The 18,065-nt window shown below is 37.0% G+C and overlaps 1 protein-coding gene across 2 annotated transcripts in view; it reads right to left on the minus strand.

Annotated features, from left to right (window-relative positions):
• Nucleotides 1-13,038: 13,038 nt before the first annotated feature.
• Nucleotides 13,039-18,065, minus strand: part of RPN13 (regulatory particle non-ATPase 13) — a 37,375-nt gene continuing 32,348 nt past the window's right edge. For both annotated transcript variants that reach the window (XM_089990661.1, XM_089990660.1), the window contains one exon: nt 13,039-13,591. In XM_089990661.1, the coding sequence (XP_089846787.1) occupies nt 13,410-13,591 (182 nt within the window). In that variant the 3' untranslated portion in view covers nt 13,039-13,409. The remainder of the gene's footprint in view (nt 13,592-18,065) is intronic.

Consider the following 18,065-nt stretch of genomic DNA (forward strand, 5'->3'; position numbering starts at 1 on the left):
ATACTATAAATCGTTGTAGGAAGGCTCGACAATACTACAAATCGTTGTTGGAAGACCGGACAACACTATAAATCGTTGGGGGGTCGTTGGAGACCCGACAACACTAAAAATCATTATATGGGAGTCATTGAAAAAAATCGTGTGAAAGAAACAGAAAAAGAAAAATAAAAAAATCGTAGGAAGGGGTGTTATGAAAACCTCGAGCAAGAAACAACCGAAGGAAACATGAGCCACATGATTAAACAAAATGCTTTATTACTCTTTTTCGATAGTTAAAAGAAGGAAAGAAAATAAAAAAGTATACAAGGCCCCAAAAAAAATTGGTCCGAGAAGCGCTGCCTCCCAAGGCCCTCACCCGCTGACCGCGCAGCAGAACCCGCACCGGGGGGGAGCCGCCGGACCTCCCTCCTGTAAGGGCAAAAACTCTAAATCAAGCTCCATAACTCATCAAGTTGAACGATGCTACCCACGCTGGGAGGAGCCCCCAAACCCCCCTCCTGTAGCGGCAAAAACTATGAATCAGGCTCCACAATGAATCAAGTTAAACAATGCTATCCACGCCGGGAGGAGCCCTCAGACCCCCCTTCTGTAAGGGAAAAAACTCTAAATCAAGCTACACAACTCATCAAGTTGAACAATGCTACCCACGCTGGGAGGAGCCCCCAAACCCCCCTCCTGTAATGGCAAAAACTCTGAATTAGGCTCCACAATGAATCAAGTTGAACGATGCTATCCACGCCGGGAGGAGCCCTCAGACCCCCCTTTTGTAAGGGTAAAAACTCTAAATCAGGCTCCACAACTCTTCAAGTTGAATGATGCTACCCACGCTGGGAGGAGCCCCTAGACCCCTCTCATATAAGGGTAAAAACTCTGAATCAGGATCCACAACTCATTTAGTTGAATGATGCTACCCACGCTGAGAGAAGCCCCAAACCCTCCTCCTGTAAGGGTAAAAACTCTGAATCAGGCTCCACAACAGTCAATGTGCAGGTCAGTCGGTGCTTAATGGAGCAATGTAGGATCTTTTGCTGGATGTGCACAGAAGCAGAAAGAGAAAGAAGAGAGAGAGTGAGAGGGTTGATGTTCATGGCATCCTCCAGGAGAGATTTCTTTCTCGAATAATCCTGCAGTGCAGAGACTGGGTCTTAAATAATCATCTTTGGGGCACTTCAGTCTTTACAATCACTCCTTTTCTAGAATCGTCATTTTTTTGGCACCAATGGAGGAAAGGGTACTTAAGTCTTTGCAATCGCATCAAACTCCAATGCTAATTAGTGCTGACAAACATGGGGATACGAGACGCAGAGGCTTAAATACGTGGTGCTTTTTGGGACCCCCGAACATGAGATGCCATGTTCGGGGGGAGAACATATAACTTGCTTCGGAATTCATGCCTTATATACTTCCCTATCCTCTTGCTTAGAAAACCAACAAAGTAAAAAAGGGTTAGCTTAAGGTCAAGTCATAAGCATCCGAACAAAAAGAGCAAAAAGAAGTGACAAAGAGCTAAGACTAGAACAATACCTCAAGCGCTCGAGAAGGTTACAGATTTGGAGCAGACTCGAACCATAGATATCAGCAAGGCCACTTCTCCTCTACTGCCTGCTCAGGAAAACTGCGATGAAGTCCCAATGACTCACCTATTAGATCCTTGTATGAGAAGAGCAACATCACCCTCGACTCTTGGCCCTCCTCTGGAAAGATCTCACTAGAAGTTATTGTGTTCTGCTCTAGGACCTCTACACCTAGTTTAGCTGATGCTCCATCCTTACCCAACCTATTTTTTGGGCTCAGCTGCACCGAAGAATACCACCTCAAGTACTTTGTGTCATACTTGGGCCGCTCCGACAGTATTGCCTGAAACACCCGATTGCTCCAAACATTTCTAGCAGTCTTCATCTTCTCGACTCCCAACTCGATCCAAGGAGAAATGAACAACCTCTATCCTCCTTATATAGAAGGAACCTCCTTACGAAGACCAAATTGCCTCATCACCCAATCTGGTAGTAAGGCTCTCTAATACAATGTGATCTTCACCAAAATCACAATGTATTCATCCAATTGTTATTTCTCCCATCAAAAGCCAAAAAGTACTAGTTCACAGATTCCACCTTTCCACGAGAGTCATGATAAGTGCACCATTGGTCTTGAAGGAGCTAAGTCAAGTAGCCCGCAAAAGACCATATTGAGTTGGATATTGCATATGGAGAAGCACAAACTCAGAGGTCCATCAGAGAAACCATGCAAGGTAGGACGATTCAATCCATAATCTGCATTCATAGAAAGAAAAAGGATAAGTAAAGAAAATTTTGAGAAAAAAAAGAAATGAAAAAGAGAAAAAGGATAGTAGCACACTGTATCCCCTTCTTCTATTCAGTGATACTCATGTATCACCCCCAAAATGTCAAAACATGGAAAAACATTGTTTTTTTATCGTTGTCATGGCTGAACATGCTTAGAGATAATTGCAGAATAAAATTTAGTTTCACAAAGGCTGTTGAGCAAAAGAGAACCTTAGTCATCAAAAATGCATTAAAAAAGAGATAATGACAAATAATTTATCATTATTATCCCCATAAATATCATCATCTCAACAAGCAATTTCCCGAATGAGCATCTCGAAATGCAAGATTTTTCATTAACAGAAAGGAAAGTCTGATAACAACACTTGATTTCTTATTAACAAGAAAGGAAATGAAGTTAACGACACATATTCCAAAAAAGCAGCTATGCAAAGTCCAAAGAATTGTCATAAACATGAGATATAATGAAAAATCATTTGTCGTTATCTTCTCATTTGGCCAAAAATTTACTCTGGTGATCATGTATCATTTCATGCATCTTTCTAACTTCATACAATTTTCCAACATGCTCATTTTTCATAAATAGGGAAATGATATCATGCATCTCATACATCATTTCATGCATTTCTGCATTTTCTAACATGTTTCTTGCAAGAACCTAGTCAACCCCTAGGAAAACCTACTCATATCCCAATTTAGGATCATCATGTAGTTAGATGCACATTAGGTCCTTAGGTCATCACATAGATTAATGGGGCAATCTAAAACTCACTCGATAAGCGCATAAATCATCCTAAAACACATCCTTTGTCTTATGGGACATGACTTTCGAGCACGAGCATTTTCACATCATTCCATGTTTTTCAAAATGAACCAAAATATCTCAAAAGGTCCATTCTTGATTTTTTTAGCCCAAAATAACTTGTCTTTATATGTCTTTTTCTAAAAGAAGTCTTTATGTAATGCCCCCAAAATTTTAACCCAAAAAATACATGATTTTTTTTTGTAATATGTAACAATGCAACGACTTTACCAACAAATAAGTTTCAATCGTACAAAGCACTATATGACCTGCCTAAGCGCGAACGCGAGCATGTCTTAGACTTCTATTACCAGATCCAGTACAGAATCACTATTATCAAACTAATTGAACGCATTATAAAAAGAAAAATTAACTTAAATAACACATCAATGGCATTGCCTTAATCGAATTAACCTCTAAAGAGTCAGCTTGTGCATGCACTCATGTTTAATAAATCCTTAGAATAAAGTTCTAGAAAAGGGTATTTAATTGACAAAAATCTATTTTTAATTATAAAAAATACAGCAAAAAATACTAAATTAAAATCGATTAAACATTCTAGATTTTTTGTTAAACATCTCAGGCAGGTTACAACCACGAAACACATTACATTTAACCATCAATATAAAATTAATCCAAATGTTAAATGGTTCCACATAAAATATAAACCATTCACATATTTTGTCTTAAACTTATGAATTTAAACAATCAATTAAAATATTTAAATAAAAGTCAAATATGTCCTTGGGACCCAAACGATTGGTTTCACACAACACTCCCACAACATCTGGCATCCACTCCAACCTGATCATCCATTACCTATTTTTTTTTTTTTTTTTGTAAACAAGTCTGAGACTTTAAAGAAACCCAGTAAAATTCACACAAGCATTGTATACATACAAAACACTAAGCCTTCATAATCATGCATTAATCGCATTACACAAGGTATATCACTAAACATCCAACTGAAAAATTATATAGTTCAATTCAGGAATACAATAATCAGAATATTTCATAATCAATCATATCTCAACTCAGGCATGCATCATAAATAATTATAAACAGATAAATGAATGCATAAAAGAAAACTGAGTAGTTACTTTATGGTTTCTCTTTTTACCAAACCATATCGAGTATACATAGAATATCACAAAATAAACTAGATCACTTGGGTGCTTATTATTCTATATTATTTGATTTTCTGACAGACAGACTAAATTGCACCCACCATGAGTGGCCTCAAACCGAGTAGTGGCTTGGCTACATGCCAAACAAGATCAATCCTAACTTCTGCAAAAGACATAAACATACCACCTAGGATTAAAATTGGTAGTTTGGACTCCTAATTCCTCTAGACCTGAGGACCAACCGAGTCATTGTCACTCAAAGCATTTTTTCATAGTTAAGGGTCTAGAGAGTTTATACTGCTTATCCTCTCCAAGGTAGACATAGGCAATTCCAGTTCTGCATACCTTAACAAGGCATACCGAAAATCCTACAATAAGGTTATCTTTATTAGGTTGTGGGTCAATACAGCCACTACATAGGAATAGCCTATTGTAATAATTAGATCATGGTCATCTTTCAGAATCCCAGATCAACATGTAAAGTCTTTATAACACTTATATGCATGTAACTTTATGGGTATCTATTATCTAACATATATTTTATACTCATATACTGCATGACATAGCATTATATGCATTCATCATAATATATGCATAGCATAATCATGATATTCATCAATTAAACATGCAGTATACATAATAACATGTTGAAAATAATACATCAAAACATACATCACCATCACATGCATATTCATTCACATATGCAAAGTTTTCTAAAATTATTTCCTTCAAAAACCCTTAATTCTAGGATTTTAAAGCCAACAACGAAGCAACCATGCATCATGGCAATCTAGTACAAGTCTGAAAATATTATACATTCACATGTATATGTCTGAAATTATATCACAAAATTTTAAAATTTTAGAAAACATAGCTTAGGAGAAACGATTCAGTTTTTTGGGTCATGCACCTAAAATAGCTCGAAACTACATCAAGTTTTGCAAACAAGCCAATATGCATGTCAAAACAAATTCTAGATTCGTAATCATATCAAGAAAAATATTAAAACACATCTAACATAAGTTTGGACATCAAATACAATCAATTCATATTGTCATAATTGGATTAAATAATCAAAATAAATCTTGAATCTTGTAGGAGCCTATTTGCCAGAAATTGGGTCTCCATACACCTAATCTGTAGATCACAAGGTAGGATTTATTTTTTATTTCATCTCAGTCATATACATTTACATCAGATCCAATATGAAACATAAGCTTGTTTTATAAAAATTCAAAAAAAAAAAATAAAGACATAAATAGAGGCTATGTGAACCGATTTTCCCAAAAACAGTTTTCACAAACCCTAATTGAGCTAGTCTACGTGAATCAACTTGTGTATTGAGTTTTAGCCATATTAAATCACCGCAGACTTAATATAAACATTAATGAACTCAGTTTAAATAAATAAATTTTTAAACAACACATAAGCCATTTTCCCAAAAACAACTCTCATAAACCCTACTCGAGAGACCTATATGATTTTATTTATGTTTTTAGTTTCAGCCATGTTTATACAAGGTGAATCTACATAAAATATATCAGTTCATGTTGTACATGAACCTAAAAAACAATACATATCAGCATATGCATCATAATTTCACTTTTTCCCAAAAGAGACTCAAAACCCTAAATCTGTTTTTGGAAAATTGGGGTTTTGTTTCTTTTTTTGACAAACCATACGATTTTTGCCTCATATAATTCAATATTCGCATACTTAACATGTACAATATGCTGATCATAAGCATCACATACTGCAATTAAATTTATAGAATCAGTAAATATTAATTTAGACAAGAAAATAATATAGTTTATGGTATTTTCCCAAAAGAGACTTCAAAAACCCTAAAAATGATTTTATAAATCTAGGGTTTACCTTTCTCAATCAGTTAGGTAATTAATCCAATATGATTTATATCCTATTAATAAATATTTAAATTAATAAATAGAATACTAAAATCATCTAACATGAATTTCAATATAAAAAAAAGGTTTATTGGGGTTTTTCCCAAAACCGATTTTTGTAAAGACCCTACCAAGGTTTTACAAAATTTTAGACCATATACCATTGATTTAAATATGATTTAGGAGTTGAATTTAAATTCAAATAACATCTAGAATAACAACAAATAAGTTTAGCATGATCTACTTTCAAAACAAAATTTTATTTGTGGTTTTCTTAAAAACATTTTTTGTAAATACCCTTTTCAAGGTTTTACAAACTTCAAAAATTTATGATATCAATTCTAGAAAAGTTTAGGGACTGATTTCATAAAGTAAAACATATAAGAATCGTCTCTAATCAAATCTAGCATATTTTTCCAAACAAAACCCTTTTTATGAGATTTTCTTCAAAACCGATTTTTGCAAAAATCCTAAAAAGGTATTATAAAAATTTCATACCATATGATATCAGTTCCAACATGATTTAGGGCTGATTCATATGTGAATATACATCCAAAAAATATTTCATCATGTATATGTATACTTGAAGTGTGCATAATGCAAAAACCCATGTAAATCTTACCTTGATAAAATCGGGTAGGTTCAAAAACCACAAAAAACACCGAAAAGGTAGCTTCAACACCTCCTTCTTCTTGACCTCCTTCAAGTTGTAGGTCTAATGTCTGAAACCTACCTCCAAGAGTCCTCCAAGTGGCATGAATAGGATAGAAAGAAGAAGGCACAAAATAATAATAATAATAATAATAAAGAGAAAGATAGATGATGAGAGAGTTTAGAAAGATATAGGAGAGGGTGTGTGGGAGGCTTTAAATAGCCTTCACCAGCCCACTTTCTCTAAAAGTTGGACTCTCTTTCTCCCAAAACTGTGTGGTTTGGGAGAGAGTCCAATAAACTTTGAACTCTTGGCTTTTTATCTACTTCAATAACCTCTTTTTATTAAAACTCTTAGTTATCTCAAATTTTGATTTTTTTTCTACCTTAATTAACTAATAAATTAACTAAATTAATCAAACCAATTAAGCTAATTAAAAGGTTGAGAGGTGGGGGACGTCTCACCCTCATCTCATACTTAATTAATTAATTTCAAGTGGGACCCACATAGGGCCATCCTACCTAGGGTCCATTTACTTTTAATTGGTGATCCAATTAACTCTAACTAAATACCCACTTATCTCAAGTTAAATATCCAGATCTGACATATCATTAATTGGATCTAATTAACACTGATTAAATTTAATTCATTAATTATTTTTAATCCATATTGGATTTGAATGCTAGAGTTTAGATCCAAATCCAATATATCTGAAATCTATCATAAAAATATCTAAGACCCAGATACAATTTATCATAGTCGGATCCCCAATTGCATTAAATAGAGCTCCTATTATATCCATTATTAAATTATCCAAGATCTAATTTAAATACACATTTAATTGCATATTATCAAATAACTTATTATTTATTTTGCAATTATTTTGTTTTCACACTCAAATGCATGAATTTAATTTAAGTGAGATCCAAGCTTAAAGAAATAAGATATGCATCTCCAACCACCTAATTTTTTATCTAGTCTACAATTTTGAATTTTTACAATTATTTGAATAATGTTATACATATATTGAGACTAAATTTTACACTAATTAGAAAATCAAGAATTTTAAGAATTGCACTCAAGTCATAGATGCACATAAAATTCATCTTTATTAGTTATAATTTTGGAGAAAAAATTGCAGGTTTTACTCTTTGTCTTTAGCAAATTCATCAGTCATCTTTTGTGCAATTCCAAGTGACCAAGTACTTGTTCCATCTTTATCTGACCTCGTTCAGTAAAACTTTTCACTCACAACATCAAGTTCAAGGGAAAGTCCTCATGTAGAACAAGGTACTAGCTTAGTTTGCAATCCAACCGTATTTGGCTAGACCGCTTTGCCTATATGGTAGGCACAATAGAGAGTCCTCGCTTCAAGCTTCAAGCTACATACACACTTCTAGCCATCTTCTTGCACCATCAAGCAGTCTTTGTCAAAATTACCTCTTTTTGAAGAAACCTTGCCACAATCGATCTTTTTCTCTATCTTTTGTATGCTTATTTCTTTGCTATCGATCGAGCTTTGCACACTCGACAACAAAAAGGAGAATTTTGTAGACATCCAATTTTGGACCAAGATATTATTTATACCAAAAACTCATAACGCTCATTTCAATCTATTTTTTAGCCTTGAAAATTATGTCTTCATGATTCTTTACCAAAAGAAAAGTTGAAGAAGAGGTTCTCAGCTTTCGAACAAGCCAAAAATTAGGTCAATCTGACACCTGGATCAAAAGTTATGACAAAACATGATTCAGAGTAATAACGACAAATCAATTAGCGTTATTACCCTTTTTGAATTCTCATTTTTATCGCTTTTAATCATTGTTATATCATTTTCAAAGCAGTTCTTTTTTTAGTCATGACATCATGTGTTGTTATGTCTATTAAAATCCCTCTCATCATGTCCTATAATATCATCATTTGTCATTATATCTCATTGTAAAGCAGATCCTGGGATCATGTCATCATTTATCATTAATGGGAAGACTTAACGACAAATCAATTATCGTTATTAATTGGACCATTTATCGTTATTACTTTTTGAAATGTCTCACATTTCTGGATGTCTGTATACTCAGATTTGGCGTGTTCCAACTCACCTTGGATCATTTGTGGCCGTCTAGATAAGCATCACTTAATGACATTCGTTGAGGCCAAATCTTATCTCCTAATCCACTCCCACAAATCAAATCCTAGCCCTCTATTCAAATTGTTTCAACCACAACCCTACATCTTGTTCCAGATCTCGAATATGTAGCATTATATCCATATCCACTTTAAACCCTATAAATAGGGATGACCTTTTCCTTCCTAGAGAGATTTGGTTCTCACTCCTAAGCATCATTACTCTGCCAGAATTTTCATAGATCAAGCCTACTCTAGCCGACCCCTAGCCAATTCGGACCAGCTGGTTGAACCTAGTGTGAGCCTACATCAAGCCTAGCTTAGGTATTCAAATCCCCCCATCTCTTACAACCTACCTTGGGACTCATTCCCACGTGTCGTTCATTCCTTCTCTCATCAACTATACGAGGGCTACCCATAGCCTGAGGTAAGATTCAATAATTCACATTATTTTTTTATTATTTTTGGTATATCTTCCTTCTCTCATCAACTATAGGAGGGCTACCCATAGCCTGAGGTAAGATTCAATAATTTACATTACTTTTTTATTATTTTTGGTATATCTTTATAAAATTAGTTTTAATCTAACATTCGTATGTTGGTTATGTTTGTGTTCTTTTTTGAGTTCCGGTGGTTCTCGCCACCCAAACTCAATTTTATAGGTTTTTACACCTAAGGTACATATCATCGCCACACGATCATCCAAGCAACAATTGATCCGACATCTTTGTTTCGGTTGTTCTCTGCTCAATGGAGGAGGAAAGGCTCGAGGTCTTAAAGAACGGTTCTCACACTCTTGTCAAATTCATATTCAGATCTCGGATCTATTCTTCTAAACAATTTTTTGGTGGAAATACCAATATTTTTGCTTTCAAAATTTGAGGATCCACACCTGTGTTCCAGATCATGGGAGGCATCATTTCAACCTGTTATAAACCTTTAAGTGGACCCTAGATCCTATCCTTAGCCTGCCTTAATCCTTTACCTATTTTTTGAATCTCGAAACCCGAAACTGCATCCTGTTGGGAACCCGACTTACTCTTAAAGCTTATTTCGACAACCCCAAACTCTCACTAGCACATTCCCCAGTCCTGCATCTATACCAGACCCTTCCACATGTCCCTAGGTCCTCTGATCTAAGTCCCACATGTTTGAGAATTTGTTCCATACTCAAACCACCTAGCGAGTTTAAACTGCTCCTACTCGGTTGGTTATTTAGCCTTGTATTCACCCATATCGCCTTGTTTGCCATGAGGAACTTTTGGCATCTTCCCCATCATATTCATCAGGGTGCAGACCCTAGAACATGCAAACCACAGGTTTCAAGGCAAAAAAAAACGGCAAGTTTGATCCACTTGAGTCTGCTGGACTCCGGTTAGAGTACTCGTTCGCCACAAGCCTCAGATTTCCAACTGGGCCTTCTTCTGATCCCAATGTTGGTTCATCCCACACAAATCTCAAATTTTCTAAGGGTACAATAGTGAGCCACTTATGCATAAATATCCTTGCACAAACTTCCACTAGGACCTAGTGAGCCCTAAGAATCCTCTCAAAGCCTTCAAGGATTGGGAAAGTAGCCAATTCCAAATTACTTCAATTTTTTTGGATCCACCTCAACCCCCTTGGAAGATATCACATGGCCCAAATAGTCAACCTTCTCTTGCCCAAACTACACTTTGAAAGTTTGAACCAGGGTTGGTTCTTAGCAAGCAGCCCCAATGTGACTTTACTTTTCAAGGTGTTACTATGCACCAATATGTCATTAAAGAATATCAAGATGAATTTCCTCAAATATGTCCCAAAGATATCATTCATGATGCTTTGGAAAGTCGCTAGTGTGGTGAGCTCGACATCACTACAAATTCTTAGTAGTCATTACATGTCCAGAAGGTAGTCTCGTGGACATCATTAGTAGTCATTCAGATTTTATGATAACTTGATCTTAAGTCTAATTTTGAGAAATATGAGGCCCTATGAAGTTCATCAAGAAGTTCGTCAATAACCAAAATCGGGTACTTGTCTTTTATCTTTTATGGTGATAGCATTAAGGGCTCTATAGTCTATGTAAAACCGCCAAAAGCCATCTTTCTTCTTCACTAACAATGTCAAAGAGTAGGAACTCTTACTGGGATGAATTACTCCACTTTAAAGCTTTTCCTTGACCATTTTCTCAATCTCATCCTTTTGTATTTGAGCTTAGCAATAGGGATACACACTGGCCGGTTGGGAGCCCAACTTGATCAAGAGTTGGTGATCATGGCATCTCTTGGGTGGAAGCCCCTTAGGATCTTCAAAAACCTTTGTAAACTCCTTAAGGAGGTCATGAATCTCATAAGCTATGGCTTGTGGAGCTGAATTTGGACCCTCAAGGGCCTTCATGACAATGATTTGGGGGCATGCCTTAGTCTCCCTTTTGGCCCAATCTCTTGTAGAAGAGTTTCATTGTGAGCATGGATCTCAACCCTCTACTCCTCATGTACAAAAATCGTTTTTAAGTTCTTAAAATCCCACATCACACTTCCGAGGGTCTGCAACCATTGCATCCAGTGCCATTCCTGGTCCTTGGCCTTCACCAGGGATTGGCCAGTTGGATTCTGAAATCGCCTCCTTGCGCATAGATGGGAAGAGCTAATTGGCTTTCTGTTTGAGAAGGCATGACGCTGCAGGGGTGACCAAACTATCTGATCCCCTGTTACTACTGCCTGTGACCCCTTATTTGAGGAGGCACTCAATTTCTGTAATGTTCATGAAGGCTCACTCTCTGTCACTGCTTCTTAGAGACAATGGATGACCTGGTTAAGAGCGACTCAATTTTCCAACCTAACCGTGTGGATCCATGGTCTGGCTTTCTCTATGTAAATCCCTCTATTCTAATTTTAGGCTGCTTTCCATCCCCATCCGGAGAGGGGTTTCCCGTTTTTGGTTTTGAGAGTGGCCACTCTTAGTTATTTTGTGCATTTGTATAGTTGCTGTACATATTTTTGATCAATGGAAGGGGGGGCCCAACTCCGGGCACTCCCCTTATTGTTTTAAATTAAAAATTCTGTTTTTCTCAGTTTTTTTTTTAATTGAAAAATATGGGATTATGCGGAATCTCGTGAAAATATTGTCACATAGAAAACTATAAAGAAATTGTAAGCTGTCTGGTCGAGCATGACCCACCCATCTCCGAGGCAATTGCATCCCTGACCAAAAGGGCAGCTTCAGAATTAGGTTGTGAAAACCAGTAGTTTTGGTTTTTGGTTACAGATACGGGTTAGTGCAAGCAGCCCTCAGGCTTAAGGGACAATCTGAATTCTGTTTGGCCAACCTGGGGCAAACACCACAGCATTCTCCTGAAGAGGCGGTAGGAAATCATGGATGTCCACGTACGTGTTCCATGGAAATGTCCAAAGAATCACTAGAAAAAATGACGAATCAAAGGCACATCGCGTTGAATATGACCTTGTCCGAGTTACTACAAAGTTCAACGCCTCTTTTCATGCAACGCTCAGATAGATTTAGGCCATGTTTGGGGGCCTTGCAATGAGATGAACACACGGATTCAGCGTGTTGCGGCAATGTGCTGTTGAGATGGAGTTGCCAAAAACATCCTCTGTAAAAGGTGTTGAAATGTGGTGTTGGGCCAGACAACACCAGCCCAACGCATTGTTTCAGCAATGCCACTGCTCCCAAACAGCAAGAGAGTAAGAGAGCATGGCAGAAACCACCACACAATTGAACACTCCCAAACACAGCCTTAGCTTCACTCTGAAAGAACATGACAATCACCCAACTATGGAAATTGGAAAAATGCTGGGATTTTTTTTGATGAAAATGCTGGGATTATAGGCCATAATTCACATGAAGCGCTAGAATAACTTGGCAGAAGTTTTGAAGCAGTCCCAACAAGGCCAAACCCGCCCATGCAACACCCCTGATATGCAGGTGTTAAACAGCTCCGGTTTTGAGCTACGGATTCATATGGACACCCCACCAGGGTCAAGGATGACAGTTACCACCATCAAAAGAATAGTGAACAATCTTGCAGCTGCTGCTGTATAACCTACCTTGAGTTTTGACGGTCATGTCCTAATTAGTTCAGAATGAGCAACAGACATTGTGAGTGGCGCTTATAAATAGATCGTACGAGAGAAATACAAGTAGATTAAGATTGTTATGGTAATTGTCGAAATTCAAAGAACGATTACTAAGCTTTAAGTGAAGCTGTGAAAAGACCAATGTTCAAAATCAGCATAAATAAACAAGACCTCACCAAATGTATATGATCATAATCCTGGCCTTGCAACTGTTTGATCTTTCACCATTACACATTTTGCAGATTCAAATTCAAACATATGCTTCAACTTCTATCATCAATTTTATTCTGCAGCTCGTCACATGTGAAAAAGGGTCTACAGAGCAGAAGCTGGACCACTTGTTTTCAGTAGAAAAATTGATGCCGGATATTCATAACAAATCATGCTTCAAATTCAGCCTACTGATTGAAGACCTACATTATTGGCTTTCATCCATTCTATCCTTGTCGATATGTCTCTGCGATTGACAGTCTTTATTTGCATCCAGATTTGACTCGGTCACTGCTACTGAGTTGGAGTCCAGCATCACATTCTCAGGATCTGGATTCTTCACTACAGAGTCTTCCAGTGCTTCAAGAAATGAAAGCACCGTGAATTTGTCTGTAAAACGAAATGTCAAACGTTATTCTGACATAGAGGATCAAAACAATATTTAATCAGTTAATAAACCAAAGAAAAAGCAACATTGAAGTACCTGAATCTAAATTCATTGGTGGTAGACATGAAACACAACATATCCAAGGTACATGAATCTTTATGAAAACAAGAGAGAGGAGAGAGGATAATCATGCCTCTGCTAATGATAGAATAAAGATCATCAGCAATGTCTGGTATATGAACAGGGAAATTTCCAGGGCACGTCAGAATCCAGGTGCCTCACCAGGATGCTGGAATGGCTCCCCGAGGCACAGTGAGTTTGCCCACCTACCACCACCTAACCCCTTTTCCCTTCTGAACAGTATGGTACCCTCTTATTGCACCTCGCACTCTCTTCATCAGAATACAGTAAAGTGAACGTTTCATGTGCCTAGAGTTCCCAAACAGCATAGCGAATCAACTTTTTTACCTCCAACTATGCTGTTCATGAGATCATATTATCCACCTCTTCATATCAAATCCTTAGCCCCAAGGTATGTGACATCATTTCAACATGCAAACATGACTCTGATATATTACTGGAGAAGCCAAGGCCCTTCAGAAATTTGGATACCATGCATCTGAAATGAGAGCCACAAAGAGGGAAGACGTGCCCTATACAACTTACAAGCCCAAAGGGCACTCACAAAGAGTGCAAACGTGCATAGCCCAAAGGGCACTCACAAAAGCACCAATTGCATACCCTTAACAAGCCACAAAAGGCACACAAAAGAGACATCACAATAAAAGAATATATTAATTTTATTCACTTAAAATGCTTAAGAGAAGCATACAAAGAATGGGGGTTAAACCCAATATACAAGAGGAAGAAGAGGACTAGCATATAGCCCTATACAACGGCTAGATAGGCCACAAAAAAGAAAAAAGAAAATTACAAAAGAACCTAAAAATGTATTCTACAAAAGAATAAAATAATATAAATATATAAATATATACATGTCAATAAGATATGCACATACACAAACCAGGTCTGAAGGTGCCTTTAAATGGTGGGCTCTGTAAGGCCTTGGGTGTCGACCCCATCAGGGTTTACCTTGCAAGGGGACAGGCCCATTAAGTGACCCGGTTCTAGGTGAGTTCTTCCTCATCATAAAAAAAGCAAGATACACAAGGGTGGGCATAGGGTCGGGCTGGGCCGCTCTATTGGCCCGATAGCTTTGAACAGCCACCGAAAGTCCAACCCGACACTATTCAGGTCGAGTTTTCTTTGTGATGTCTGTGGCTCGTTTATAAGCATGAGAATCCGATGAACCCACTAAACCCAATAGGCTAGAGAGAGAGAGAGAGAGAGAGAGAGAGGCTCCTTCTAGCTGCCATATCCTCGTTCCTCCCATCGACCCACCCCACTGTTCCAGGCTGCACAGAGAGCTTCCGGCTACCATCTTTTCGTTGTTCCTTCTGTCGAACATAGCCTCGCATCAACCCACTCTACTGTTGCAGCCAATGTTGTCTGTATCGTAGCGTATCGTACGATACATATTGTATCGATGCAAGAGCATGATACGATATACGGGCCCATATCTCGATATGGGTGTTATGTATTGTACAATACAGAGACGTATTGTACGATACAATACCGACTGACTTTAAAAAGGGCAAAACCAGGGTTTTATGTTTTTGGGTTTTAAAGGGCTTTTGAGGGCTGAAACCCTCATTTTTATAAAACATACTAGACAGCTGCCCACGCACCCTATGAGCCATGAGACCATTTTGGGATCCATCTTTGTGCCGGGCAGAAGGCTTTCGTGATTTCATCAAGTGCATTTTCACGTCTTTTCACCCAAAGAAGTGGGTTAAGGTAAAAAAAAACTTATTTCTTGCTTTTATTGAGTTATTTTAGAGAAAGATGGCTTCAAATGATCCTGCATGGCAATGAGTCACTCATGTAATAAGTCAAAACCGATTAAAAATCAAGCGCAACTATTGTTGCCATATAGTTTTTTCGAGTGGTATCTCTCGGTTGAAGCATCATTTAGCAAAGACACGGCATAAAATTGCCCCATGCATATCAAGGAATTTGCTGGATGCCAAGAAATGGTAATACTAGCAATTACTAGCTACCCTGAGAGGAAAAAAAACAAGAAAGAGAGATGAATGAGGCATAAATGGAGTATGCAGAGTCATGGAAGGATGTATATGGCGAAGAAAAGCTCTCTACTTCTGATCCTATCATAGCATTAGAAGAAGGAAGTTCTATAGCAAAGGGAAGAGGTGTGGTTGGTGATGTAGTGTCGTGGGCACTAAAAGAAGAGCATAAAGAGAAAGAGGAGGGAGTTTTTCGAGAGAAGGTAGAGCTAGAGGTTGTATTAGGAGTTTTTTCTCTCCTAGAACTGCTCATGGGGAGCAGCCCGACATTCGTATTGCTATGACTCCTTAGCATTTAGTCGAATAGAAAAATGTTGCGGTTGGAAGATGGTTTTATGATGTATGCATTCATTTCAATACGGCAAATTTATTTTATTTTTAGGTCATGGCAGATGTCATAACCAGAATGGGGTGGACAGACAGACAAACAGAAAGATGACTTTAATAAATTTTCTTGTCTATTTCTCCAAAGTAACCATGTTTTTAAAATCAATTGATTGGTTTGATATGCCTAAGATAACAGATGTATTACGAAGGGTTTTACTAGGTCGTGGAAGAGGATCAACGTCAAAACATTATATAATTCATTACTAATAATACAGCAAATTATAGGGCAACAGGTAAAGAACTGGCAGAAAATTATGGATCATTCGTTTGGACCCCGTGTGTTACCCATGCCTCATGTTTGAGGACATTTACAGCATGGATGTGATATGACATACAGCTGAATGTTGCCATGAAATTACAAAATTTATTTATAATCATACATGAGTTTTGAGCTTAATGAAAAAATATACTACTGGTGCAGGGTTTATTCGTAGTGCGATAAATAAATTTGCTATGAATTTTTTTACAGTGGAGAGTCTTGTAAAGAATAGGAGTGCACTTAAAAAGATATTTTCTTCATATGAGTGGAATGAATATCCCCATTCCCAAAAAAGAAACCATGAGAAATTGTAGATATTGTATTTAAAAGTGAATTTTGGAAATCATGTGTTAAGTTATTGAGAATAAGTATACCTTTAGTAAAAGTGCTTCGATTGGTCGACAGCAGAGACAAACCAGTTATGAGATATCATTATGAGGCCATGGATAAAGCAAAAGAGGTCATTAAAGATCATTTAAATGGAAAGAAAAAATTGTATTTGCCTAAATGTAACATCATTCACCATAGGTGGACTGCGCAGCTTTATCAACCTCTTCATGCTGCAACATATTATTTAAATCTTGCATTTAGATACTCCTACATTTAAGATGAATAGGAAAGTCAACAAGGGTTTCTTGTATTGCATTGAAAGGTTGAACCCTGATTATGGAAATCAAGATCAGATTCATAAGAAAATAGAAATTTACGACAATGCAATGTATGATATGGGAAGACCATCAACAGTGCAAAAATGTACCACGATACACCTAGGTAATTTATGTCTTTCAATTTTCATTGCATATTGTTATTTAATTATGATGTTTTGTAATGACTATGATTTGTATCAGTTATTATCTTATTAATTTCTCATTTTCTTGTTTTTTTCTAACATGTGGTGGACTAGATTTGGAAGTGATGTTCCAAACCTAAGAACTTTTGCTTGCAAAAGAAATTGGAGTGTCTTTGAGGAGATTCGTACAAAATAAAGAAACAGATTACAGCACAAAAGGCTCAATGACCAAGTGTAGGCAAAGGTAATTTTAAATTCATAAAGTTTATTTGTTATATTCATATGTTATTTAATGTTTTTTATGCAGAGAAAACTCAACTAATTTTAAATTTTCATGTAATCTTTTTAGGCAAATGGAAAAGTTGTCATCAAGGAGGAACAAAGAACAGTTTGATCACCTGGAAAAAAAATTGATAATAATTACACTTGATTTTTAATCGGTTTTAACTAATTACTTGAGTGCACCATTGTCATGTCGGATCCTTTGATGCTATCTTCCCCAAAAAAACTCAATAAGAAGCAAAAAATAGAGATTTTTTTACCTTAACCCACATCTTTCAGTGAAAAAATGATGGAAATGCATTCTAAATTGAGAAAATCACAAAAGCTCTCTCCCTTGGGCATAAATCATCCCCCAAATCGATCTCACGGCTCCTAGGGTGTGTGGGTTCCCTTCTAACAGCCTCTAGACAAATGTAGAAGTCGGCCCTCAAGAGCCTTGAAAACCCAAAGCTTAAAAAGTAAGTTTCGGGTTTTTTTTAAGTGTGTCATGCTCGTATCATACGATACAATACAAGTGTGTATCATATGATGCACATGATACGGATACAATACACACTTGTATCGCGATATGAGTGTCTATCATATAGTATTTCCCAAAAGTAATGATATGTATG

This window comes from Nuphar pumila, chromosome 15, assembly GCF_984573655.1.
Source record: "Nuphar pumila chromosome 15, dmNupPumi1.hap1.1, whole genome shotgun sequence".
In the NCBI taxonomy this organism is placed as follows: domain Eukaryota; kingdom Viridiplantae; phylum Streptophyta; class Magnoliopsida; order Nymphaeales; family Nymphaeaceae; genus Nuphar; species Nuphar pumila.